The sequence below is a fragment of the Theropithecus gelada genome, chromosome 15 (genome assembly GCF_003255815.1).
Source record: "Theropithecus gelada isolate Dixy chromosome 15, Tgel_1.0, whole genome shotgun sequence".
Classification (NCBI taxonomy): domain Eukaryota; kingdom Metazoa; phylum Chordata; class Mammalia; order Primates; family Cercopithecidae; genus Theropithecus; species Theropithecus gelada.
Window position 1 is genome coordinate 26,708,580 of NC_037683.1, and position 27,328 is coordinate 26,735,907.

Below are 27,328 nucleotides of genomic sequence, written 5' to 3' on the forward strand. Positions count from 1 at the left end.
TGAGTTGCTAAAGATGTGATGACGGGTTCTGGAGGCACCAACTCCTCCTGTGGCCGGGTCAGCCCCTGCCCTGTTGTCTCCTGGGAACCCCTCTTCTCCCCACTCCCACACACAGCAGGCCTCAGATTGGAGTGGCTTTTCCTCCTCAGGAGTGGCTGCTGTGGTTTACAGACCCGATGGAGGTACCACCCCTCCTGCCTGTGGGGACTGTGGGAGTCCCTTAGCCATGCACACCCATGTTGGCTACATATGTGGCCACAGGACAGAAACTTCCTCCACCTGGAAGCCCTCCTGCAGAGCGCACAGGGCACTGGGACCCATCCTAGGAGTCTGGACCCCCACACCTGTCCTCCACTCTGTCTCTCCCAGGCAGTGTGCTCTCAAGAAAGGCCCTCACTCACTCGTGGCCTCAGTCTCCCCATCCGTACAACCACGGCAGACCCCCGTGGCTCCTCCAATTCTGAGAGTCTTCTCCGCATCAGGAGGTGCTGGAAAATATTTGGGGGAGGCACAGCAGGGAATGGCAGCTCTGTGTTCCCACCTCTTCTGTGTGTATTTGAACAAGGACTGCAGCATTCCTCAAGAGAGAGAAGGAGCTTGAAATAATCATCTTTATTCACCCCTAAGTGCCACTCTGTGGTCTGCAACGCCACAAATGAGTAAGCTTTTGCTGCAGTAATGCTGAGTAATAACCCCCAAATGTGGACAACAATCCAAACATAACATGGCCAAAATCCCTTCCTGCATGGAGCTCACACACTTCTCATACCTCCGCTAAATCACTTGTCACATTGCTTTAACCTCTTCATGGGTTTCCCTTGCCCAGTAAACAGGGAGAGCTGGTGCAAAATGGAGGCCCAGTAAGTGTGGAGCAGAAACTGGAAGGAACCCACACACTCCCCGGCCGCCTGCAGGATTATCTTCCACCATGCGGCCTTCTAAACATTCGCCTCCCACATTGTAGGAAAATGTTGTTTGTTCTGGTGTTCACATGGGCAAAGTGACATCAGCTGGCTGGCTATCGATGACCGATATGCCCCAGACACTGGCCCCAAATGGAGCCAGTTTCCATGTAGCCTGAATTCCTCGGATCACGCTGTGTGATTATTGAACCCAGGTTAAATGTGGCTCATTCTGCAGCCATTTCCCCTCAAAGCAGACACAGTCAATCAAAGGAAATCAGATCCAGCTTTCCCCCATTCACAAAGTGTGTTGATTTTCCATTTGTCTAATAGAGAGCCAGCCCTGAGCATTTTTTGCTGCCTTCACACAATATCATTTCCCCCCATAAAGATGTTGGCCGGGAGAGCAGAGTGAAAGAAGAAAGGCTGTTATTTCTTGAATTCTTCATCTAGTGCCAGCATGCCTGTGGCAGAGGGGCTTAATTGCACAGATTTTGGGATCCCACTAGTGGGTTCTGCTCTCCACACTAGTAGCTTTGTCACCTTGGGCAGGTGACCTGTGTCTTCGGGGCCTCCGCTTCTGCATCTGTACAGTGGGCTGGTAAGACCAGCTGTCTGTGGGTTGTTGTGACGATTCAGTGAGATCAGGAGTGGATATGCGGGTGTGGAGTGTGGACAGCCCATTCTATTTCTACTCCAAATGTTGGAAAGGGGCCCTGTATTAATCTGTTCTCACAGTGCTGTAAGAACTACCTGAGACTGGGAAATTTATGAAGAAAAGGGGTTTAATTGACTCACAGTTCTATAGGCTGTACAGGAAGCATGGCTGAGGAGGCCTCGGGAAACTTATAATCGTGGTGGAAAGTGAAGGGGAAGCAAGCACATCTAATGTGGCTGGAGGAGGAGGAAGAGAAGGGGGAAGTCCTACACACTTTTAAGCAACCAGATCACATGAGATCTCACTCGCTATCACGAGAACAGCAAAAGGGAAATCCGCCCCCATGATCCAATCACCTCCCACCAGGTTCCTCCCCCAACACTGGGGATTACAATTCAACATGAGATTTGGGTGAGGATATAGAGCCAAAGCATTTCAGGCACTGCAGAGCATTATAGAGAAAGGGGGATTGGAGAAGTAAAGGCCAGCCTTGTACTCATGGAGCAAATGCCCTTGAGGTCAGGAGGCAGCAGCTGGGATTTGCCCTGGACTTGACCTCAGGCTTTTTCCACCTGGATTTGAGTTTTTGCTCCAGCCCTGTTATATGCCTGGAAGGAGGCTCCCGGCACCTGCCCAAGGATGCTGGGGACAGGATCCCTGCCCCTGAAGGCGTTACTGTCCTTCTTCCCTTCTCTTGTCCCCCAAAAAGAAGGCGAACGGGGGCAGTGGGTTTTGCTGTCAGCACTTCACTGCATTGGCCTCCTTCTGTGGCCTCTGTGCCTCCCTCGTCTGCAGCACAGTGAGCTGGGAGAAGCTCAGGCCTGTCTCAGGCCCCTGCAGCTACAGGGACCCCCTCACTGTCAAGCCAGCTTTTTTTCAGAAACAAGTAGAAAATTGTCAAAGGGTCTTATTTCTCCTCGTGCATCCTGACCTTGGTCCAACCTGGATGGTTTAGAGAATCCTCCTCCATCCATGAGCAGAATGAGAGAGGAACTCCATTTATCCCTTCACTCATACATTCAGCCACTGCTTCATCTATGCAGCAGCCTTTGTGGAGCATCTCCTGCCTGCCAGGTGCTGAGCCTGCCCTCTTGAAGCTGAGCAGGTCCAGTGGAGGAGGCCACCTCAACTCAAATCATCTCCATAACTCACGCTCTGATAAAGTGGGCTGAAGGGTGGTGTGAGAACATACATGGGCCCCGACCAGTCTGGGGTACTGGGGGAGAGAGGTTGAAGCTAAGATCTGAAGTTGCTGGCTACAGCCAGGCAATAGATGAGGTGAGACAGCTGAGGAGCTGGCCGGGCATGTCGGAGGGCCCTGAGCAGGTAGGCACGTGGCCACTCAGAAGAATGATAGGAGACCAGTAGGGCTGGAGTGTCAGGAGTGAGGGGTAGAGGGGCAAGGGTCAGGAGCAGGAGGTGTTTGTGTTTAACCCTAAAACCATGGGACACTGTGGAGAACCTTTAGTAAGGATGTGATGTGATCCTGTTTGCATTTTTTTTTTTTTTTTTTTAAGGAAATAGGGTCTCTGTTGGGGTAGTTCACTACAGCCTTGAACTCCTGGGCTTAAGTGGTCCTCCCATCTCAGCCTCCTGAGTAGCTGAGGCTACAGGTGCACATGTTCCCATGCACAGCTTATTTTTACATTTTTTTGTAGAGATGAGGGTTTCACTATGTTGCCCAAGCTGGTCTCGAACCTCTGACCTCAAGGGATTTCCCCCGTCTTGGCCTCTCAAAGTGCTAGGATTACAGGCATGAGCCACCACACCCAGCCATCTGTTTGCATTTTTAAAGCTGCCGCCTCTGTGTGGAGAGATCCCAGAGGTGCAGGGTGGATTCAGGTGACCAGGAGAGGCTATTGCTCCTGTCCAGATGACCTCCTATCCCCCACCCCAGGAAGCTGCTGAGTGCCCAGAGAGGGCACAGCGAGGATAGTGGGTGTCTTCTCCTTGAGTAGAAGAGCCCACTCCATCCCAGGGAGGCCTCAGCATGTGCCCCCTGCATCTTCCAGAATCATCAGTTTGCCCAGAGGCATTAAAGCCTCTGGGGCCGGCCACAGCTTTACCTGGATCCTGAATAGGACCATTCCTCCCAGCCAGTGCTTTGCTGTCTCTATAGCGGTTTATGGAACACCTGCCTTCCCCTGTGGCAACTTGGGGTTGCTGAAAGCTCTTTCCACCGAACAGAGCCCAGCCCGTGGAGGTCAGAGCCTGTTTGAACATGGGCTGGCCCCTGCTGTCCTCTGAGTGAGGACTTTCCAAGCTATCAAAGGGGGACTTGGACAAAGCACTGGCTTAGGACTGGGGTCTTCCTCATCTCTGTGCCATAGACCCCTCTGGCAGGCTGGTGCAGTCCTGGGATCCCTTCTTAGAAAAAAGCTTTAAATGTTTAAAATAAAATACAGTACATAGGATGACAAATTATATGAGGAAATACCTGATATAATTTTCAGAATATGAAACACATCGTAAAACGTGCTACTTTAGGACAGCAGTAACAGGGTCGAGCAGTGGGTCAGTAACTGCTGTAACTGTGAAGCCAAGAGGTGCATAAGTGGGAATTTGCGACATCTGCAGCAGCTGGAATGTGACGTGAAAGAACGGTGCTCTCTGTGGGTGACCATGGCCAGTTCCTCTGAGGCTTTGCTTCCTCTGTTAGCAATGAAAGGAAACAGGGCCGCCGGGCGCGGTGGCTCAAGCCTGTAATCCCAGCACTTTGGGAGGCCGAGACGGGTGGATCACGAGGTCAGAAGATCGAGACCATCCTGGCGAACACGGTGAAACCCCGTCTCTACTAAAAAATACAAAAAACTAGCCGGGCGAGATGGCGGGCGCCTGTAGTCCCAGTTACTTGGGAGGCTGAGGCAGGAGAATGGCGTAAACCCGGGAGGCGGAGCTTGCAGTGAGCTGAGATCCGGCCACTGCACTCCAGCCCGGGCGACAGAGCGAGACTCCGTCTCAAAAAAAAAAAAAAAAAAAAAAAAAAAGAAAGGAAACAGGGCCTTTCAGTTAGAGGTTAATGGAAATGAAGATGTAATGGTTCCCCAAGCCAAGTTCTCAGGTGCCTGCATTCCCTCCCGGGAGCCCTCGTTTCCAGCCTTATCCTGAGGGCTCTGCTTGCCTTAACCTTCTAGAGATTCTGGGTCACTTTCTCTTTCCACTGACGTGCTTTTCCTAAGACCACAGGGAGGGAGGTGTGGAGCAGGTTTCAGCTTAGCAGGAGGAAACCTGGTCTGTTCAGCAGGGCACAGGCCTCGTTGCAAGGAGGCAGTGACTCCTGCCCCATCTCAGGAGGGCTTCATGCAGAAGCTTCCCAAAGAGCTCCCTACTGTTGTGATTCGGTGATCAAATATGATAGCCAGAACAGACGGGCTGGTAGAAAAGCACAGGGCTGGCCCAGTGTTGAGGCTGTTCCCGTGATCTCAGCCACACCAGCCAGTGTGGGGCCCCTTTCGGGATCATTTCTCTCCCATTCCGCACCTCTGACCTTTCCCTTCAGCCCCCAGACTTACACCATTACCCCGTGCTTGGAGAGATTGCGGGTCCAATGATCCCCGTCACCACCTGCATGACTGACATTTCCAGGGTCTTGTCCCACAAATCTCTGGCTCCCTGGCCCCTGCCCCTTCACTCTGGGGAGCCCCGCTGCCCCCCAGCAATGCCAGGACTTCCTGGCTCTCCCTGGCTCACATCCCCATCCTTCCATCTCCCTACCCCCGTAGGCTTTCCTGGGGTCACAAGCTCCTCTTCCCAGCCCAGCTCCAGCCGTGCCGCCGGCCTTGCCTTGCTCTTTTCTTTGCTTCCTCAGTTTCTCTCCGTTGCTCTCCACCTCTGCCTTTTCTGCTGAATCTTCTGTTTCCTCTCTTTTCTGTTATTATCCCTCTGAGTTCTTTCTCCCTCTGCCTTTATCTCCCTTCCTGTCAGCGACGCCTTCAGGCAAAATCTAGGCCCCCGCTGGCGACCATCCAGAGGTCTTTGTGACTCAGTGCCTCAGTTTCCCTACATATGGAATGAAGAAAGAACCACTCAGCCTCAGGTCTCTGGTGCATTTTGGGGTGGAGGTTGGGGGAGCCTGTTGGCTTGATATCAGAGTGCAGAGGCATGATGAATAACGAACTGGAAATAGCACCTTTATGTAAGAGCCCTCCCATTGTAATGAGGGGAAGGAGGCCTAGAAACCCGGAATTGGGCTGAGGGGAGGAGAAGGGCTGAGAGGGAGAAGCTGCATTTTGCTGAGGTGGCCCCGGGGTGCCCAGGTGGCCTCAGGCTTTGACGTCATGCAGGGGAGCCTTACTGGCCCGAGTCCACACTGCAAAGGTTGCCTCTGTTCATTTCATCCCCTTACAGTTCCCCCAGACCACACGTCTGTGATATCTGGGCCCTGATTGGGCCAGCTCAGGAAATAAGGGGTTCTTTTCTCTGAAAAAAAGGGAATTTCCTGAACTGCCACAGGTTTGAGGAAGGAGGTGGAAGAACAATGGCAGCAGGTCATCTTGGCTCTTATGGGAAGCAGGTTTTTGTCGGGGATATGGAGTCAGGCCTTTTTAATAGAGTTCAGCTTTCTGCCCCGTCCTTACTGTGTGACCTTGCACAGGTGACCTTCCCTCTCTGATCTTCAGTCACCTCAGCTGTAGACTGGGTGAAGGGTCGCATCTGGCAGGATTAATGGAGCCACCAGGTCTAGGCCCTCATTGAGGCTCTGGCCTCAGTGGATGCGGGGGGAGGGGGCCCAGGTGGCTGTGATTGTGTGTGGGTGGTGGCGAAAGTAAACAGGCCCAGCTCCTGCATGAGCTCTGACCTTGAGCCTCCTCTGGAAGCCCGTTCGGCAGGCGTTTCTGCTGACGCATCCCCCGGGTTCTTAGCCGGCTGTCTGCAGCTATTTCAGATGCGTAAGGAACATGGCTTGGGGACTCGGGACTCCTGAGCGTCTGGATTCAGCAGATGGAGTCTGGCAGGGCTGGGCTCCGAGGGCTGGGCTCCAGCCCGTCTGCCATTTGCTCCACTTCAGGCCTCCCCGACAGGGCTGGATATTCATCACTCGTCTACCCCTCACCCTCCCAACCCTCCATCTCCACCTGCCATGCCCCCAGCATGCAGTTAGTAGCAGGGAATGAGGCTGAGGCCAGGGCCAGCAATGGCTGCCTTCTCTCTCATTTCCAAGAGGGTTGCTCGTGGGGGCCTCAGATTCCTATGACATCAGGGTCCTGTCCATTTCTGGGGTTGGGATAGTGCAGCATGGGCTTTGGGGTGACCCAGACCCAGGTTAGATAAACCTGACCTGTAGAATGGTCAGATGACCTTGGACAAGTCACTTCCCTCTCTGAACTTTAGGAGTAATCGATGTGACAAGGGACAATCCTAGTACCTGCCTCACAAGGTCGTTGGGAGGATCAAACGAGGTAATACAAGTAAAACACCCAGCACGGGGCCTGGCACACAGCAGGTCCTTTGTAGTTCTCTAATACCCTTTCCGGGAAAAAGTCATACCCTCCCTGAGCTTCCCTGGAAAGTCATGGCTGCCTGATAAGAGCTTCCTGCGCAGCTGAATGTGCGAAGTCCCTGATGCGCCAGAGCAGGGCAGAATCCGACGGCATTGGTCCCACCATGTACTGTCATCTGAGCCCAACCCTGGCTTCCCCCAGGATCAGCTGCAGGTCGAATTCCTGGGGCAGGGGGCAGTGGCTCCACCTGAGTGTGGCGGCAGAGGCTCCCCTTGTCTTTGCTGTAGATACCTCTGAGGCTCTGACCCCTCTCTGTGCCTCCTGCTGATGCCAGGGCCATGAATGTTGAGCCTGAGGAAGTGATTGCATGGCAATCACTGCCTCACTGTTCACCTTAACGCGCCTGGCTGGACTCCTTCCAGGGAGCATTGGACTCATTATGGTCTTGGAGGAGGGAGGTGGTGTGAGACGGCTGCCGTTCCTTTCCATTCTAGTTGTCATGTGGGCCAGGACACGTCTCGCAGTTCATTCTCTTGCTGGGGCAGATTGCAAGGCCTCGCAATCTCCCGATGCATGTAACAGTCACCTGCCTCGTACACTGTGCCAGGCCCTATTCTGAGTGCTTTGTAAGTGTTAACGTATCTGCTGCATAAGGCAGGTATTGCTGTTAACCTGTTTTACAGAGGAAGGATTTACCCGCCATCACTCAGCTGCAAGCAGCGAACTAGGTGTGAGCTCAAAGAAGCCTCAGAGGTGGCAGAGCCAGAACCAGTGTCACTAATCAGTGAGTGAGAGAGCAACCTGATCACCCTCCTCCTTTTGAAAGAATCCCCCCAACCACCACGCACCATGCTTGTATCACAGGAACTGTCAGCAGCAGCTTGCTGTGGGGCAGTCTGCAGTTAACAGATCAGGACCAAGGTTTGCATGTAAGCCTCAACTTTGTGGGGAGGTGGGGGCAATTGCCCCTGCCTGACTCTGCCCCTGAGGCATCATGAGACCAGATGAGGAGCTCTGAGTTTGCAGGGATCTGACCCGGAAGGCCCAAGCAAGCATCCCGTGGGTTGAGATAGGGATCTGTGCGGCATGACTGGCTTCTCTCTGTCTTAGGGGTATGGCGTCAGGAGTGCCTTCTGTCCCCACCTGCTGCCTTCACACTCACTCAAACATTCATTACTGCTCACCGCAGTGACCTGCTGCACCACCCCCCTCAATTCCCTGCCTGCTCTGGCCTCCTCAAATGATGGCTAGAGTGATTGATTGATTCATTCATCCTGCCATTCATTCATGGATTCATCAGTTTGCTTAGTAAATATTTATCCAGCAGCCACTGTTCTGAACACTGAGGAGAGAGTGAGGACCAAGTAGTTGCACATCCTCCCTTCTTAGAGTTTATATCCTATTGGGAGAGACAGACAGTATGCAAAGAGTATAAAGTCAGATGGTGATAGTCGTTACACAGAAAACCAAAGCAGGAGCAGGGGATAGACAGGGATGGCGGTGGGGCAGTGCTGTTTTAGACAGGGCTCCTAAGGAACTAAACAAAGTGAGGGAATGAACCACAGTGTGGTGCAGAGAGAGAGCAGCAGGTGCAAAGGCCCTGGGGCAGGATTGAGTCCTCGATGTCGAAGGAGTAACAGGAAAGGGCCCAGTCATGTAGACACAGTGAGTGTGGGGTTTGGAACTCCCTTCAACTGAGATGAAGAGGCCTTGGGGGTCCTGAGCTGCAGAGACCTGACATATGTTTCCGGGATGACTCCCTGGCTGCTGGGTGGAGATGGTGCTCAATGAGAAGGAGAAAAATAAAGAAAGGTGGGGTGGGGTGAGGGGAAGGTTATGATTTTAGTCGGGGTGGTAAGGGTACACCTCATCGAGGAGGTAACAAGTGCATTAGGTCTTGAAGGAGGTGAGCAACAGCATGGCTCGTGGATGGATAGCCAAGCAGAAGAGTTGCAGGCAGAGACAACAGCCAGTGTGAAGGCTGACATGTCCGTGGTGTTCCAGCCTGGCTGGGGAGCAAAGGGGATCTTTGTAGAAGGCAAACTTGACCACATCTCCATGGCAACCCACTGCCCGCAGGCTTAAGTCCAAGAGCTCCATGCTTGACTTCTGTGGAGCTGCTCGGGGATTCTCAAACCTCTTGTCTCCATTCCTGCTTTACACCCTTTCCTCTGTCTGAAACACCTATCATTCCCTTCTTTGCTCTGCTTACTCATAAGACCTAGCTTTGAGTTGTGCCCCGTCCTCCAGGAAGCCTTCCTTGATAACCCCTTCCCTGATTGCGTTATATGCCTGTGTTTGCCCACTGAATGCTCTCTCTGCAGTCGCCCTGTTGTTTGTTTGCTTGTCGACTTACCTCCATTGTCTCTGAGCTACCAATGGCAGGGGTGGTGTCTCACCTCCTCTGTGTCCCCAGCCCCTTATCAGCCTGGAGCTTCAGAGACTGCTCAGTACTGATGAACACTGCAGTTGAGACCTCAGCCAAGTGTTGATGTAGCCATCAGCGTTCTCCAGAGAAAGAGAGACAATCAGATACACTCCATTGTGTGGGATTGGCCCACACAGTGATGGAGGTTGAGAAGTCCCAGGATCTGCCATCTGCAAGTTGGAGGCCCGGGAAAGCTGGTGGTTTTGTTTTAATCCAAGTCCAAAGACCCAGTAACCGTGAGCTCCGGTGTCTGAGGGAGGAGGAGATGGATATCTCAGCTCTAGAAGGGCACGCAAATTTGCCCTTCCTCTGCCTTTCTGTTCTGTTCAGGCCCGTAGTGGATTGGATGAGGCCCACCCACATTGGGGAGGGTGAGTTTTGCCCAGTCCACCCATTCAGATGCTGATCTCTCCTGGAAACACCTTCACAGACACACCCAGAAATAATGTTTTACCAGCTATCTCAGCATCCCTTAGCCCAGTCAAGTTGACATGCAAAGCTAATCATCACAGTGGCAGAAGCTCTTCTCCATTCTGGGCTCTGGGACAGAGAGAATTGGCTCCCTTAGCCCTCAAGAGAGCCCAGCTCAGAGAGGAGCTCCGATGGGCCCCCCATAGATGGCCCACAAATGGCCTTTTGGCAGCCCAGTGTCACTTAAGGGGCCATTGGGTTTCTTCTTGTGAATTGGGAAGGGAAGAAAGAAAAAGATGTTTTTTGCAAAATAAGGTCCGTTTAAACCTTAAACCACCACCTTGGGATTAAAACCATTAGAATTTAGAAAAGGGAGAGACTCTCCCCACCCACTTCTCTCTTGCCATTTTCACACCTTCCTGGGATTCATCAGCAAGTGGTGGAGAGAGGCCTTGGGTTTGGGAGGCATGACTGTGTGGAGCACAGCACTCATGGCCAAATCCAGGAATTCCCAGCCCAGGCTGGAGACACCCCAGCATCTCTGGCAGTTCAGGGGATGCCTGAAAGTGATCAGAAAGTCCCAAAGAAAATTTAACTTCAAAGTGACCAGCAGCAATGAAATTGACCTTCATTTTAATGGGTAAAGTGAATTTCAATGAAGTGAGGTATGTCAGGGCTCACATGAACCACATGGAGGTGTCCTAAGACTTCCTCGATTTTGGTGTGCTGGAGAACAAACCAGTTTTCCCTTCTCAGCTTCTGTTTGCTCACTTTGCTTTCTTGTCCGTTTCTAGAACACTCTGGACCTGGAGGAAACCGGCGAGGCTGTCCAGGGCAGTGTTAATGCCCTCCCAGACGTGTCCGTGGTAAGGCCCTGGCTGGCCCTTTGGTTCTGCTCTCCCTGGTGTGCTCAGGCCCTGGAGGCTCTCTCCTCTCCATGACAGCCACAGAGAAAGGACACAGGGTGGCAAAGGAGACAGAGGCCTCTGCCATGAGCTCTCACACCCAGCTACAGGTCTGTGCACGAGCGCACCGTTCTAGCATCTCTAGCAGGCACCAGGATCGCTTGCCTCTGGTGACTTCAGGCGGGGCCGTCAGGCTGACTGGCCACAGTATGACTTTGACCAAGTTTGTTAGCCTCTCTGTGCCTCAGTTTCCCAATAAGTGTGCATGATGATCATAGCATACCTACCCCATAAGTATGTGGCATGGAGTAAATTAATTAAAGCCTTTAGGACGGTGCCGGGAAGGCTGTTGGAGCTGTGCAGGTGTCCGGTGTTGACCTAGGCAGAGGGGAATGGTAGTCACAGTATCCGTAGCTGCCCCTCACCGTGCACTTGCTGTGGCACGGGCACTGTGCTAACAGTATCCACGTGGCTTTTGACATCACCACACCACCTCTGCTGGGTAAGTGTGCTCTTCCCCATTTCTCAGAGGTGCACTCAGAGAGGAGGTGTGTCTTGCCCAGGGCCACACAGCACCCCAGCCCGTGTATCCATCTCCTCCTGTCCATTCTCTCTCCAGTCCTTTCACACCTCTTGCCTCTGGTACTCAAGATCACCTCCTAAAAAGAAAAGCCAAATAAATGCAGTTTTTGTATTTTCATCCTCTTCATACTGTCTCTAATAAAGTCTTGTTCTCTGTGAGAAGCTCTGGCTGATGCCAAGAACTTCAGTTCCCAAAGGTAATGATGCCGTCCCCAGAGACACCCGCCAGGATCCCAACGCTCATCAGCTGCCGAGATGCAGGGGAGAAGTTTTCCACTCAGGTGTTGCATTATTCAGAGCAGCGTGGCCAAGAGCAGTTAGAGCGGGGACAGAATTCCAGTCGGGCCTGGCACCACTCGGCTGCTCGGCCTCCCCTCTTCCAGGCGTGATGGGTTCTGACTCCTTCTCTACCTGTTGGGTCTTTTGGCAGGATGATGTCAGATCCACCTCCGAGGGGCTGTCAAGCTTCAAGCCACTGCCTCCCCCACCACCTCTGGCCCAAGGCAACGACCGCCCACTAGGCCAGCCAGGGAAGCTGGGGAGAGAGGACCTCCAGCTGCCTTCCTCCACGCCTTCCTGCTCTGGCACTGTCTTCTCGGCTCCACAGAACCGTAGCCCGCCGGCGGGCACCACACTCACCCCAGGGACCTCCTCTGCCCAGGACTCGCCCTCCTCCCCCGTCTATGCCTCCGTTTCCCCTGCCAACCCCAGCTCCAAGAGGCTGCTGGATGCCCATCTGGCCCTGGTCAACCAACACCCCATCGGCCCCTTCCCGCGGGTCCAGTCACCCCCGCACCTGAAAAGCCCCTCTGCAGAGGCCACAGTGGCTGGGGACTGCCTTCCACCGCCATCACCCTCTGGCCACCCGGACCAGACAGGCACAAACCAGCACTTTGTCATGGTGGAGGTCCACCGCCCCGACAGCGAGCCAGACGTCAATGAAGTGAGGGCACTGCCGCAGACGCGCAGTGAGTACAGCAAGGCCAAGCTCTGTGGTCCTTGGGGGTCCCTGTCCTCTCGGGGTCAGTCTACCTGATGACACAGTGAAGGGTGGGACCAGCTACTTGTTGAGGGGGCTCAGGGCCAGAGTGGTGAAGGGAGTTGGAGACCCCAGTTTGAATCCCGGCTCTGCCACTGACTAGCTGCGTGACTGTGGACAAGCTGCCGTCTACACCTTGCTTTCCGCATCATAAAATGGAGATAACAATGACAATCCTGCCAGGTTGCTGCGAGGGTTGGGGCGCCTTCTCTAGCTCCCCCTACCCTGGCCACCCTGCGTTCACCAGGAAGACTGAACTCATGGAGGGCAGAGGTGGCTTCTCTTCCTGTCCCCCACGGCCTGGCCGGGAGTAGATGCTGGGGTGAAAGGTGGAAACTGAAGTGGCAGTCTCTGGATCCCTGACAGGTCTAGGGTCAGGGTGCAGGAAGAATCTTGGGGAGACCAGATGATGCTGTGCCCCGGTTTGCTAGAGGACATGGGCTGGGGGGTAGAGGGAAGGGCAGAGCCTTCTTCCCCACCCTGAAAGCTGTGGCCGGCCCTCCTGTGAGTTTGGAGCATTTTGTTGGATTTTGCTGCCATCTTGTGGCTACAGTGGTACATGGGACCCATAGGACGTTCCCTGAGTGCCTGCACAGACCAAGATGCAAAATGCAGGGCCCTGGCGCTCACAGCTTAGTGAGGGCAGGCAGCTGAGGGAGAGCAGGCAGACGAGGTGAGAAGACCCAGGGCTGTCACTGATGGATCACTGCTGCCTCTAGAGCTGGCACTGAGCTGGACACACAGGGGTAGTAAGAGCTGACAGCTACACTAACAATAAGCACTTTGTATGTGCCAGTGTTCAAAGGGCCTTGCCTATAGTATTAACTCATTGAATCCTCCCAGTAGCCCTATGAGGTTGGTACTATTATTATCCCCATTTTATGAATGAACAAACTGAGACATAGAAATTAGTCATTTCTGGCTGGGTGCAGTGGCTCATGCCTGTAATCCCAGCACTTTGGGAGGCCGAGACGGGCAGGTCATTTGAGGTCAGGAGTTCGACCTCAGGAGCCTGGGCAACTTGGTGAAAGCCCCATTTCTACTAACGATACAATAATTAGCCAGGTGTGGTGGTGAGCACCTATAGTCCCAGCTACTCAGAAGACTGAGGTGGGAGGATTGCTGGAACCTGGGAGGTGGAGGTCGCAGTAAGCCAAGATTGCACCACTGGACTCCAGCCTGGGCGACAGAGTGAGAAGCTGTCTCAACAAAAGAAAACAACCAAACATTGATAAGAGAGAGAGAGAGAAAGTAGTAATTTCTAGCTTACCAAGAAAAAAAGAGAAATTCCGCCACCCCTGGCCTGAACCCCTGCACGGCCGCTGCCTGAGCCAAGTGGTGGGCAGTCAACGCACGCTGCTTCACTGTGTGTATCACAGCCGGGCCCTGAGTTTGAAACCCTAGATCAAGAACCCACAGCCTGGAGCCAGGCAGGCTAGCACAAGTCTATTCCCTTGACTGCTCCATTCTATACATCAGATCTGTGAGTTTTTACAGTCACCCCAGTGGTTAGGCACCATCATTTCTGTATTAGAAGAACATAGGAGGCTTAGAGAGGCTCTGTTACTTGCCCAGGCGTGCACAGCTGGTCAGTGGGAATTCAAAGCTGACCTGCCAGACTCCAGAGTGTGTGTTCTTAATGTAGGGTCTCACACTCAGGGGCCGGGCTGTTACACACATAGTGAAGCTGACCGGCGGCTGGAAGGCATGTGCCCGCCACTCGGCTCAGGCAGGGGTCGCGCAGGCGTACGGGCCAGGTGTGGCAGAATTTCTCTTGTATTCTTGGGAAGCTAGAAATTACTTACATGAAATCTTCTAATTTGAATGTGTTGGTTCATCATTAAAAATTGATAGCATTATGTGAGTTTTAAAACAAAGATAACACCCACATCCGTGTGCTGGGTTTGCCTCCTGACCTCTGTTTTAATCGTTACGCCAGTGGCTGAGAACTGGGAGATCCAGGCAGATGTCCTGGAAGTCACAGCCTTTGGGCCAGGTCTGGTTGAAAGGACAGGTCCTGAGTAGGTGGAGAGGGTGGCAGGGAGTGGACCTGCCCTCCAGCGCCATGATCTCTTCCTTCCTTCCCCCATCTTTACCTGGGGAATTCCCAAAGCCTTCCAGCCTCCATCTCCATCACTGCCTCCAGGCAGCCCTCCCTGACCCCAGCTATATAAGCTGCTTCTGTCTTCCTTTTCCCCTCTCCAGCAGCCTCTACGCTCTCCCAGCTTTCAGACAGCGGGCAGACTCTAAGCGAGGACAGTGGTGTGGATGCTGGCGAGGCAGAGGCCAGTGCCCCAGGCCGAGGCAGGCAGTCGGCGTCCACCAAGAGCAGGAGTAGCAGGGAGCTGCCTCGGAACGAGAGGCCCACAGACGGGGCCAACAAACCGGTGAGCCAGGAGGAGGAGGATGCAGAGGGCCGAGAGGAACATGGGCCCCAGGTACAGAATGGGAGGTCCCGGGACCTGGCCTCAGCTTGGCAAGTGACCACAAGGGGAGGTAGTGAGCTCCCCATCACTGAAGGGATTTGGACGTCCCGGTGGAGCACTGGATTAGGAATCTGGAGGCCCAGTTTCAGCTCTGTCTTTGCACTGACACTAGGGGCTGAGGCTGAGGTTGGTCTTGGGAATCTTTTTTTTCTTTTTTCTTTTGAGATGGAGTCTCGCTCTGTCACCCAGGCTGGAGTACAATGGCACCATCTCAACTCACTGCAAGCTCTGCCTCCCGGGTTCACGCCATTCTCCTGCCTCAGCCTCCCGAGTAGCTGGGACTACAGGCGCCCGCCACCATGCCCCGCTAATTTTTTGTATTTTTAGTAGAGACGGGGTTTCACCGTGTTAGCCAGGATGGTCTCGATCTCCTGACCTCGTGATCCGCCCGCCTCGGCCTCCCAAAGTGCTGGGATTACAGGCGTGAGCCACCATGCCCGGCCGGTCTTGGGAATCTTTAATCTCCCCTCAGTTTTGACATGGCCAGGTGGCTGAGACAGTCTTCAGAGTCAGGCCCGGATTAAAGTCCTGATGCCGCCACCAGGCAGCCTTAGGCAAGCTCCTTAACCTCCCGAGCCTCAGGGATTTTGGTGAAGATTAAAGAGCCGAGAACACAAGTGCTTGGCTTGGCGTGTGGCACGCCTGAGGCTCCCGACACAGGGCTGGAGCCGGAGCTCTGCTGACCCAGGGAGGTGTCATGGCCCGGCCCAGCCCGGCCCCCTGGCCAGGCCTGCCAACTGCGAAGGCCTCAGTGGTGTCTTTCCTCACACCCACAGCCTGGACTCCTGGAGCCCACGTCCACTCTGGTCCGTGTGAAGAAAAGTGCGGCCACCCTGGGCATTGCCATCGAGGGTGGCGCCAACACCCGCCAGCCCCTGCCTAGGATTGTCACTATTCAGGTATGTCCCCGGGGCCCCACTTGCCATCTTTCCCTACCCAAGAAAGGCCCTTTCTCAGCATCTCCAGGGTTTTGCGACTCCCATGGGTAACACAGCACTCCTAGGCTTATGTCACCTTTGATCTTCTGGGCCTCAATTTTCCTAATCTGAGCAGTGGCCACCCAGATTGTAGCTGCCTGCTTGGCAGTGTTGGGACTGACCCAGTGGGTGGTCAAAGCCAGGCCTGTCTAACCCTTGGGCACCCCATGCCCTGTGTCTCCTCTCTGCAGAGAGGCGGCTCAGCTCACAACTGTGGGCAGCTCAAGGTGGGCCACGTGATCCTGGAAGTGAATGGGCTGACGCTTCGGGGCAAGGAGCACCGGGAGGCCGCCCGCATTATCGCCGAGGCCTTCAAGACCAAGGACCGTGACTACATCGACTTTCTGGTCACTGAGTTCAATGTGATGCTCTAGAGGCCAAGGCCTGAGGGCCTCCCACCACTACCCAGCCCCTGGTTCCAGTCCCTTCCCACCGTTGGCTTCATCAAGCTCCTTGCGGGGTTGGGGCTGCATGACCAGGGTAGCAGGAAGACATCCCCCCTCCATCCCAGCCCACTGGACCAGAACTGGGAGAGGAAGAGAGCAGGGCAAGGCAAATAGAAGGTCAGGTCAGGAACTGGTGCCGTACTGGGTACACAGTAGGCGCCCAAGACAAGTGGGTTGCAAGACAGGAAGAAAGGAAAAGGAAGGGCAGAGCGCTGGTTTCTCCAGGTTGGGTTGGGGGCACTACTGTCCCCCCTCCAGTTAGGACCCAGCCCATCCCCAGATGCCTGAGCCTTTGTCCAAAGTGAAGTCACTTGAGAGTTCGTGGACATGGCCCCCAACCAGGGGGAATCTTGCAGGACCTTTAGTGCCACAAATAAGCATCGAGCACCTCCCCATTCACACCCCCATTCCTCCTGGCTCCTTATCCCCCGTGGTATTTATTATTTATTTCCCTCCCCATGCCCCTGGGGACCCCAAGGCCCCAGCTTCCCTCTGCACCCCCAGCCTATCCCAGAGGCCTTGCAGGTGACCAGCAGTGTCATTGTATTTATATACAGAGCTTATGACTTTAATTTTTCAATAAAGAAATCTGAACAAGGTTAGAGGCCAGCGTGCTGTGTGGTCTACCTGTGTGGCTGGGGTTTCCATGTGGGGAGAGGAGTGGACAGGACAGGTGGGGTCAGTCAGAGCACCACAGACCACCACCCTGCCTGCCCCTATGGCTCCATTTGGGATACACGGTGGGGTGTGCAGGGGTGCTTGAGCCACACTCACATCTTGGAGCCTCTTACTTGAAGGCTTGAGGGCAAAACTTGAGTATTTACAGATAATATTTTTAGATTAAAACCCGCAAGTATATTATGAGGCAGAATGCACAATGTGCATGAATGTTTTAAATCCCAGATGCTGCCCGTTCATTTCCAGAAGCTGCCTGAGAGATAAGGATTTGTACGCAAGCAATCATCAAGAAGTGCCCTCAGGGGGGACCAGCAAGGACGTCAGGAAGCAGGACAGGGAAGGGGAGGAAGCCAAGGGAGGGTGAGATTTCAAGTAAAGTCTGCAGAAGGCAGCTTCAGCCTGATCCCAGGAGGATCCCAGGGCGTACACTAGGCCTAGAGTTGTCTCCACTCAAGGCCAGAGGGCCGGACTTTCATGCCTGTCAGACTTTGGACAAAGCCCTACAGGGAGAGGCCATAAATTCCCAATCACTTCCTGCTCTCTACCTATGTGAGCCAAGCTGTTCCAGTAGCCAAGGGCAGCGGGTGTCAGAGCAAAACATATGGGATGGGCTCGGAGGAAAAGGTAGCAGACATGGTCTACTGTATGGCCTCAGTCCCGGCCCCAGTGCTCATTCCTTCTGTCCTCAATATTTGTCTGGAAGATGGAAGAGTTTGAGAAATCTTGCTTTGTCCAGGCCTATGTCCAGAGTTCTGTCAGAGGTGGGTTAGGGACAGTTGGTTCCATGCTCTTGTCCCAGATCCTGTTCTTAGCTGTCCTTGTTCTCTTTCCAGCCTGGGCAGACGACCTGAGACCTGAGCCATGGATTCCCCTGAGGCAGCTGGTGTTTCAGAAGGCACCCCTGCCATCCCCCCACAGGGTGCTGTGGACCCTCTGCAGAGAATGACCCCCCACCTAGCAGCAGGAGGGCTTTGTTAGGCCTCAGATCTCCTGGCATTCAACTCCAAAGCTTGTGTGGTCATGGGCAAGTAATTTTACCTCTCTGAGCCTCAAGTTCCCCATCTGTAAAATGGGTTTGGTAGGCTAAATAATGGCCCCCAAAGATACCCAGATTCAAATCCCTGGAACTCTGGAATGTTACTTTATATGGCAAAAGGGACTTTGCAGACATGATTAAGTTAACATCTTGACATGGGGTGGGCCCAGTGTAATCACTGGACTCTTATAAATGGGAAGCAGAGAAAGATGTAACAGAAGAGGACAAGGTGTGATGACGGAAGCACGGGTTGTTGCAGTGAGATGTACTTTGACGATGAAGGAAGGGACTACGACCTGAGGAATATAGGCAGCCACTAGAAGCAGAGAAAGGCAAGGCAGTGGATTCTCCCCTCAAAGCCTCCAGAAGGACCTGAGCCCAGAGAGGCTCATTTCAGACTTCTGCCCTCTGTACGAGAAGGAATTTGTGCCATTTTAATTTGTCACAGTAGCCATAGGAAACTAACACAATGGGACTGCCACCCCCAGCAGCTGCTACTCACAGCCCCATGCCTGTACTTGGAAGGAGTAAGATAAGAATGAGGTTTCTGGACTTGTTGCTTCTGGAATTCCTGGGCCTGACTCTGAGGCTGCAGCCCATTGGGTGTGTGGGTTTCCCTCCCAGTAGAACTTTTAACCTAAAAACTTTCCTTTGCAAGTGGATGGTTGTCCAAAGTCACACAGCTAAGAAGGACAAGTTTGGACCCACAGCTGCCTGAAGCCTGGGTCTGCTCTTTCCTGCACCTGTCCTGGTGTCTTTTGAAGGACCCAGTGTCGTGGGTTAAGGCAGCTTCAAGTACTGGAAGAGTGGGGAGAGGGTTGTCAGAGGTCCACCCTGGCCACATGTACCTGTGACCCTGACATCTTTACTCATGATGCCAAAGTGGGGGGTGGAGGGAACGACTGGAGTCTCAGGGTCTGCTTCTCCCTTGCTGGAGAATGCTGGGCAGGTTACACAATGCACCAAGCCTCAGTTTCCCCTTCTGTTCAAGAGTCAGGACCGCCATGCTGCTCAAACCCAGGAACACACTTCACTTCCATGACCTGTGTGGAAAAACACCTTGGGCCCTTGCAACACTGACATTCCAGGGCCAGAGCCCAGAAGGATTAGCTAAAATGTTTGCCCCTGGCACAGAGCAGACCCTTAGTGAGTAGAAGCTGCTGCTAAACTTGCTACCAAATATGTGTCTAGGGAGTAGCAGGCAACCTGGGGAACTGGCAAGTGCTTTCTACCAGGAGGAAAAACTCCAAAGCATTCAACTTTGGATGCAGCTGGAGGAGGGACCTTGGACAAGTCTCTTCTTGCATCAGGACTTACTAAGCCTCTTGTGTTAATAGGGTCAGTCAAGGTGCTGTTTAAATTAGTACCACTGATTTATTTCTTACGGGCCTGCCATTATTATTTATTTACTCTCAACAACTGCATAAGGTGTGGGTATGAATCCCATTTGCCTGAGGCTCACTGGCAGCAGGTGGCAGAGCTGGGGCAATGAGCCCAGGTGAGTTGGACACCGTGCATCCTTCAAGGTGTGTGTGTGGTGGACAAGGGATGATGTCTGTGCTGCACTCACAGCGGGACCTTGGAAAACTTCTTGTCCGTCTTCGGGCTAGGTTTGCATGCTTGCCTGATGGAAGGTTGGAAGGGAATATACCCGGGGGGTGATAATACCTGCGTACCTCATAGGAGACAACTGAACAGCAGAAGAGTTTCCAACAGGTCTGGCCCATAATTAGTGATCGAGAAAAGTTTATTGTTACCGTTACTAAGCAGTCCACTTCAGCCATGGAAGTTTGTGATTTCCTCCTCACTGTGGCTCTGTGCAATCTGTTTTTCCTTTTTTTTTTTTTTTTAGATGGAGTCTTTCTCTGTCGCCCAGGCTGGAGTGCAGTGATGCAATCTTGGCTCACTGCAACCTCCGCCTCCCAAGTTCAAGGGATTCTCGTGCCTCAGCCTCCCAAATAGCTGGGATTACAGATGTGCGCCACCACGCCCAGCTAATTTTTGTATTTTTAGTAGAGACTGGGGGTGGGGAGGCGCTCACCATGTTGGCCAGGCTGGTCTCTAACTCCTCACCTCAGGTGATCTGCCCGGCCTCCCCAAGGGCTGGGGATTACAGGTGTGTGCCACTCTGTGCGATCTTGCATAAATGCCTCACCCTCCGCAGACCAGGCCTCGATCTCCGGATCTGCGGTGGGGCTGATTGCAGCAGGGACACGCAGCCTCCCACGTCTGAGATTTTCATCCTGCAGCAGGGTTTGCGCTCCCCGTGCCTGAGTCCCTGGGGGCGGGTCGCGGAGGCCTCCTTTCGGTGATTGGTGCGCTCCCCGAGGCCCCGCCCCCGGGGCCGCCCCCCGCCGTCCCGGGCGGGCCTCCGGGATTATGCAAAGGAGCCGCCGCCCCGCCCCGCGCCCGGATTGGAGGCCTTTGTTTGCCGCTCAACTCCAGGAAACCACCCGCGCGCGGCGGCCGCCAGCAGGTGAGACGCGGGGAGGGACTCGCGGGTCGTCCGGGGTGGTCCCTGCCCCTCGCTGGGACTCAGTTTTTCCGTCAGGAGAATGGGGAGGGAGAGTGGACAGCGCCGGTGGGCTCCGTTCCACTGGGACGGTGCTGCTTTCGGTCTTTTCCACGTGGAAACCCCACGCGCATGGGGAAGGAGACGCATCACCGCTCCGGGAATGGGAGGTAGCCCTGGACGGGCGATGCGGGCCCCAGTCCAAACCCTGCCGGTCGCGGGGTTCCGCAGCCTCCACCCTCCGGCCTCAGTCTCCACCTCCGCACAATGGGGGCGTTGGCTTTTTCTCTTTCCAGCTGGGGCTGGTGGCAGGGAGGGGAGGGGTCCCGGGGGAGCTTGGGGCTGGGCCTTGGCGGGGCCTCGGGCTGTGTTTGGGCTGGAGGCGTGGCCCGGGTTGCTGTGGTTACTGGGGAGGTGAGGCTTTTCTATCTGGGATTTGTGTGAGATTCGTTCACCCAGCAACAATCGCCGCAGCCTGGCGGCCCTCGGAGCCGCGCGCCCTTCCCGGACGCCTAACGCAAGTTTCTTTTCCTCTTTTTGTCAGTGGGGGAAGGTAGAGCAAGGGCCAGGGTCGGGTAGGCAGCCTTGACAATGGTAGGAACTGAACGGGCTGCAAAAATAAGTCCAGTTCCCTCTTGGTACGCCTGCGGAGGAGAATGAGGTCCAGAGACGGGGCGCCACTGGTCCAAGGGTGCACAGCAGGGAGGCGCAGAGCTGGGCCCTCCCCAGTGTGATGGGGCTGGCACAGGCAGAGCCAGAGTCTGCTTGCTGCGTGACCTTAGACGACACTTCCAAAGCTCCTTTCCCGGGCTTTTGTTAAAAGAAATGACGGATTGGAGTCCATCATTACCTATGTTTAAAAACCTGCTTCTGAGATCGTCGGAAGGGATCACAAACGTGGGCTATGTTGGAGCAGAGAGAAGCTGAGACAGGCTGCAGTGAAAAGAGACATTGTTCCTGTCCTCTAGAACAGAAGAAGAAATGGGCTGGAACTGAAGCATGAAAGACTAAAGTTAGACAGATACAGGGACTTCTCGAAAGACTTCCAGGTGCCTCCTTGGGATTGGTGGGTTTTATTTGGGGGCTGTTTTGTTAGTAAAACAATGACTGCCCATCTATTAGAAGGGGCCTAAGTCTGGTTTACTTACTAACAGGGGAGTGGAACCTATGGTGTTTTGGTACTCTGGGTTTATTCCTTGGGGCAGTCGCCTCACAGTTCTGCAGGAGGGAGATGATGCCCATGTGGGGCGTTTGCCTCCTAAGGTCCAGCCGGTTTGCATTTAAAACATGTGATTGGGGCTGCTTCTTGCAAGGGGATTTCATCAGCTCCCACCGTCCTGCAGACTCTGCCAGAGGCGCTGGGATCGGGGTTTCCAGAGAGACCGGGAATGGCCCCAGCTGATGGCCGTCAGGCTGAGAGGGTGTTTTGGAAATTGGTGCACGACATGGACACTTCAGTTTCCCCCCGTGGGGGCGTGGAGAAGGAAGAGTATTTTTAAAGCATTCACATCCCCAGTCGCATTCCTGATCCTTTTTATGTTTCCTCAGTCCTGGAAGGTGGGAATGATCTGGAGACCAGAAGTAAGAAGACCTGGGTTTAGATCCCCAGCCTGGCTTCAGTTCTGAGTGCCTCAGTTTTCCCTTCCATAAAATGAGGTTGGTAATGCCCACTTCACCACCATTTTTTTTTTTTTTTTTAGACGGAGTCTAGCTCTGTCTCCAAGCTGGAGTGCAGTGGCGCGATCTCGGCTCCCGGGAACCTCTGCCTCCCGGGTTCAAGCGATTCTCCTGCGTCAGCCTGCCGAGTAGCTGCGATTACAGGCATGTGCCACTACACCCGGCTAATTTTTGTATTTTTAGTAGAGACGGGGTTTCACCATGTTGGCCAAGATGGTCTGGATCTCCTGACCTCGTGATCTGCCCACCTCAGCATCCCAAAGTGCTGGGATTACAGCCGTGAGCCACCGCGCCCGGCTACTTTACCACCATTTTAAGGCTCGAGTGAGGTGGCGTCATAGAAAGCTTTTGCTCAGTCCACATTCTAAGTAAATGAGAAAACTGAGGCTCAAAGAAAGGAAGGAATAATGATAATAATACCATTGGTATTATTAGCTAATATTATAGCTAATATTTATTGAGTGCTACATTCTAGCCACTGTGCCAGGGGTTTTACTGCAACAAGTGAGGTTTGGGAGGGCAGGAGCTCTTATCTGTTTTGTCACCATTGTTATTCCCTAATGCCTACCTAGTACAGAGCGCTACATAGAGTAGGTGCTCAAAACATTGTTGTTGGTCATCTAGATTATATCAGTTACATGATGTTGTTGAAGTGGGTGTTATTGTTGTCCCTCTTGTACAGATAGAAAGCCTGAGGTTCAGAGAGGTTAAGCCACTTGACAAGAGTCACACAGCTTCTCACTGGTGTTAGCGCATCCTTACTTTGGGGTGTGCAGGGTGTGCTGGTGTGAGCTCGGGAGAGCGGATTGTGTCCGTCTCTTCCCAGTGCTTCATTCAGTGATATCAACAGCTTGAAATTGGCATGGCCAATTTCAGTAAGGGGATTTAACACCATCAAAATTAGTAACCACCACAAATCAGGGCTTTTTCTTACTGTTTTTTTTTTAAGAGAGCTGCAGGTGAAGGATGTTGGGGTATGGAAGGCCAGCCTTGCTTCTGCTTGGCAGCCTGGATTTGGGGGCTTTTTGGCAGAGCCCAATAGAGCCAGGCCAGAAGGCCTGCCCCCCACTGCAGCTCTCCTGAAGTATGGGATTTGGGAAGAAAACCTTTATGGAATGGCTTTTGTAGTATACGGTGTGAGTTATGCAGTGCAGCAGCCTTGACTTGCAAACAGGTGGGTTTGAGCCTGAATTCCAGGCCAAAATGTCTGGCCTTTAACCTGAAAGTGACAGGAGCCATGGATGGTCATTAAGCAGGGGAAAAACCTGACAGGATGGTGCCCTAAGAAGACTTATCGTTGTGCCAAGGGATTAGGGGGTAAGTCAGGGTGGGTGTAGGGAAGAGGCGCTGCAGTTGGCCAGGGGAACCAGGAGGAGGCTAACAGAAGCCCCTCATTTTCTGAGCATGTCCTGTGCACAAACATGTTATTTTGTTACTTTACACATACATGCCTGAGGGAAGGAGAAGCCTCTTGTCTGTAGCTGAGGATATTAAAGAAGTTCTGAAACAAAACAGCAAAGGCTCATCTACCAGAGTTGACCCAGGCTTCCTGCCCCCAAAGTCTCACATTCTCACTCTCTCCTCCCTCCTGCACCCCAGCTTGCAGTTCCGTCTTGGCTCTGGGCTTCCTCGCCAAATGTCAGGCGAACTCCAGCTCCATTGCCAAGTGAGACCTTCTGCGCCCAGTGCCACTCCCAGACCAACCCCTAGGTCCTTGCCAGCATTCTCCCCCCAAGTCCCCCCAACCACCCCAGCCAGCTCAGCTTATTCTGGGGAAGGAGCCTGGGATCAAGGCCAGAGTGGGATGTCCAGCTGTCAGTCTCCTCTGGGTCTTGGGGCCACAGCCAAGGACCAGGACTGAGGAGGGGAGGTCTCGGGGTCTAGGAGGCACACTCAGTCCCCCACGAAGGATTCGTCTGGAGGATAATGCTTTATTTGTGGTTACAGACCCAACTGTGCCTTAATGTGCTGTGTGACTTTGGGCAAGTTGTGTAACCTCTCTGAGCCTTTCTTCATCTGTTAAATGCCTATTTATGAGGATCCAATCCAGCAACACATGCCATGCCTCCAAATGCAAAAAGTGGCTGAGGCTGGGCGCTGATTGCATCTTTTCCTTTTAGTGATTTTCACGTGTTCCCACATGTTGCATAATGACTGTATTGCAGACAACAACATACTGTATTAGAGTTTAAACAGAGGAGGAGAAGGTGTGGGGGTTACAGAATGTTATAGGATGTCAGAGCTGTAAAGGGCCTCAAAGAGCCCAACCATACATTTCACCTTTCACAGAAGGGGAAACTGAGGACGGAGGAGCCCAAGGTCAGAAGGAAGCACCACACAGATGTGAGGTGGTATTCATTTGTTTTGTTTTTAAGAATAGTACATGTTCATTTCATTCTTATTTTTAAAGCAACTGTTATTTTTAGAAAATACCCAAAAGGAAAAATGGTAAACTTGCCTATCAAAAAAACTTGCCTATAATTCTACTACCTAGTAATAATTTTTGTAAACTTGTTTTTTCTTTTTTATTGAGACAGAGTTTCACTCTTATCTCCCAGGCTGGAGTGTGGTGGCACGATCTTGGCTCACTGCAACCTCTGCCTCCCAGGTTCAGGCGATTCTCCTGCCTCAACCTCCCGAGTAGCTGGGATTACAGGTGCACGTCACCACACCCAGCTAATTTTTGTATTTTTAGTAGAGACGGGGGTTTCACCATGTTGGCCAGGCTGGTCTCGAACTCCTGACCTCAGGTGATCCTCCCACCTCGGCCTCCCAAAGTGCTGGGATTACAGGCATGAGCCACAGCACATGGCCTGTTGTAAACATCTTAAAGCATGTCCTTCTCTTTCTTTCGCTTTCTCTCCCTTTTTTCCTATCCTGTCTCCTTCCTTTCCTCCTCCTCCTCTTCCTCCATATTTTACTGTTTTAAATGGACTCCAACTAGATATATGTTATTTTATAACTGGCTTGTCCACTTAACATAACAAAATTTTTACATTATCTGATATTCTTCATTAGCATGACTGTTAACAGCTGCTTATTCCTTTGAGCGGAACTATCACAATTTCTTTCAATGGTCACCTGTTACTGGACACTGTGATTGTTTCCAACTATTTTACCTATTGCAAGTTTCAGTTGCAAAGTGATTGAGGTTATGCTGTATGGGGCCGGGCGCGGTGGCTCATGCCTGTAATCCCAGCACTTTGGGAGGCCAAGGCAGGCGGACACGAGGTCAGGAGATCGAGAGCATCCTGGTTAACATGGTGAAACCCTGTCTCTACTAAAAATACAAAAAAAAAAAAAAAATTAGCCGGGCATGGTGGCAGGGCCTGTAGTCCCAGCTACTGGGGAGGCTGAGGTAGGAGAATGGCGTGGACCCGGGAGGTGGAGCTTGCAATGAGCCAAGATCACGCCACTGCACTCCAGCCTGGGCAACAGAGCGAGACTCCATCTCAAAAAAAAAATATATATATATATATATACACACACACACACACTCTGTCCGGATTTAAACAACTTGGTTCAAACCAGCTTCCTCACCTATAAAATAAAATGGGCATCATAATTTCTCCCTCTTTGGATTAGTATGATGATTAAATAATGAGATCTGAATCCATGGAAAGGCTTTTATAAGGTGTTTGACACATAATAGGTGTTCAGTAAAGTTTTGCTGTTAGCAGTCCCTTCCTGGCACATGCACGTTTTTTCTGTTTGACTCTTTGAAAAGAGCATGAATTTGAATGTATGTATGTGTTTTCCTCAATATGGCCACACCCTCCTCATAACCCATATCTCAGTTGGCTGAGAAGGGCCTGTTTGCTCTGCTCCTTAACTACTCAGAGTGGGGACGGAGTTTCTAGCTGGGTCAGTGAGCCCTGGAACTGGTTTAAGGGTTGCAGGGAATAGAGTTACAGGGAAATGTCAGCACCTCCCTCCAGTTGGGAAAACTGCCTCTCCCTTTTTGTGTCCAGGACTCATCACTAGAGCTGGGGTTGATAATTGTGGAAGCTGTGAATGAGGAAAATTAAACTCAGTCCTGCAGGGAGCAGGTCATAGGGCGTTTCACGGAAAAGGCAAGGCCATTTATTTGTGAACAGTTACTCTGTGCCAGCTGGGCACTGGGGCCAAGAACTGCAGGCACATAGTCTCATTGGTCATCCCAAGAACCCTGTAAAATAATTATGGGCCCATGTTACAGAGGTGGACTCTGGGATTCAGAGAGGTTAAGCAGCTTGCCCAAGGTCACACAGCTTCCAAGGGAGAACATAGAGTTCTCTGTTTGCCCACAAAGCCCGTGTGCCTTAACACCTGTGCCCTGCAGCCTCCTGTCAGCATGGCATTTCTGCCTGAGTGGGCAAATGGAATAAAGAATCCAGGAGGTTTAGTATTAGAAGATAATCTCTGATAACCTCAGAGACAATCTCATTAAGCCCCAGGTTCCAAAGCTCAGAGAAAGGAAGGTGCTTGTTCCTGGTCACTCAGGCTGGAAATTGGGTCTCTACTTCCCTAGAAGTAGAGAATATTTCATCATTTCTTCTTGGTTCACTCCGGAAATCCTCACCTGCCTCCTCTCTCCCTCAGACTCCCTGTGGAATTTTTTTTTTTTTTTTTTTTTTTGACAGAGTCTTACTCTGTTGCCCAGGCTGGAGCACAGTGACATGATCTCGGTTCACTGCAACCTCCGCCTCCCAGGTTCAAGTGATTCTTGTGCCTCAGGCTCGTGGGAAGGGCTGGCAGGGTTCTGCAGACACAGCCACGCACATGCCTGTTGCTGGTAAAAGGATGAAAGTCATCAAGCCCTGGCAGTAGGAGTCAGAGGTTTTTTGTTGTTTTTGTTTTGGGGACAGAGTCTTGCTCTGTCGCCCAGGCTGGAGTGCAATGGTGCAATCTCGACTCACTGCAACCTTTGCCTCCCAGGTTCAAGCAATTCTCCTGCCTCAGCCTCCCCAGTAGCTGGGATTACAGGCACCTGCCACCACGCCCAGCTAATTTTTGTATTTTTAGTAGAGACAGGGTTTCACCATGTTGCTTAGGCTGGTCTTGAGCTCCTGACCTCAGGTGATCCGCCCACCTCAGCCTCCCAAAGTGCTGAGATTACAGGTGTGAGCGGCTGTGCCCGGCCAGGAGTCAGAGGTTTTTGTTGTTGTTTC

General features: G+C 52.8%; 2 protein-coding genes across 6 annotated transcripts in view; both read left to right on the forward strand.

Moving 5' to 3' along the window:
• WHRN (whirlin) overlaps positions 1-16,877 on the forward strand; it is a 103,260-nt gene extending 86,383 nt beyond the window's left edge. For 2 of the 3 annotated variants that reach the window (XM_025360430.1, XM_025360432.1), the window contains exons 8-12: positions 10,635-10,706; positions 11,758-12,295; positions 14,572-14,753; positions 15,629-15,751; positions 16,021-16,877. In XM_025360430.1, coding sequence (XP_025216215.1) covers positions 10,635-10,706; positions 11,758-12,295; positions 14,572-14,753; positions 15,629-15,751; positions 16,021-16,203 — 1,098 coding nt within the window. In that variant the 3' untranslated portion in view covers positions 16,204-16,877. The remainder of the gene's footprint in view (positions 1-10,634; positions 10,707-11,757; positions 12,296-14,571; positions 14,754-15,628; positions 15,752-16,020) is intronic. The other variant, XM_025360431.1, reaches the window with a different exon arrangement.
• A 3,544-nt stretch (positions 16,878-20,421) lies between these two features.
• The window catches only part of AKNA (AT-hook transcription factor), a 61,401-nt gene continuing 54,494 nt past the window's right edge, over positions 20,422-27,328 (forward strand). The window contains exons 1-2 of one of the 3 annotated variants that reach the window (XM_025359030.1): positions 20,436-20,465; positions 24,468-24,521. The gene's annotated coding sequence lies outside the window, so the exon portion shown is untranslated. Of the gene's footprint in view, positions 20,466-24,467; positions 24,522-27,328 lie in introns of those variants that run through there. The other 2 variants (XM_025359029.1, XM_025359031.1) reach the window with 2 other exon arrangements.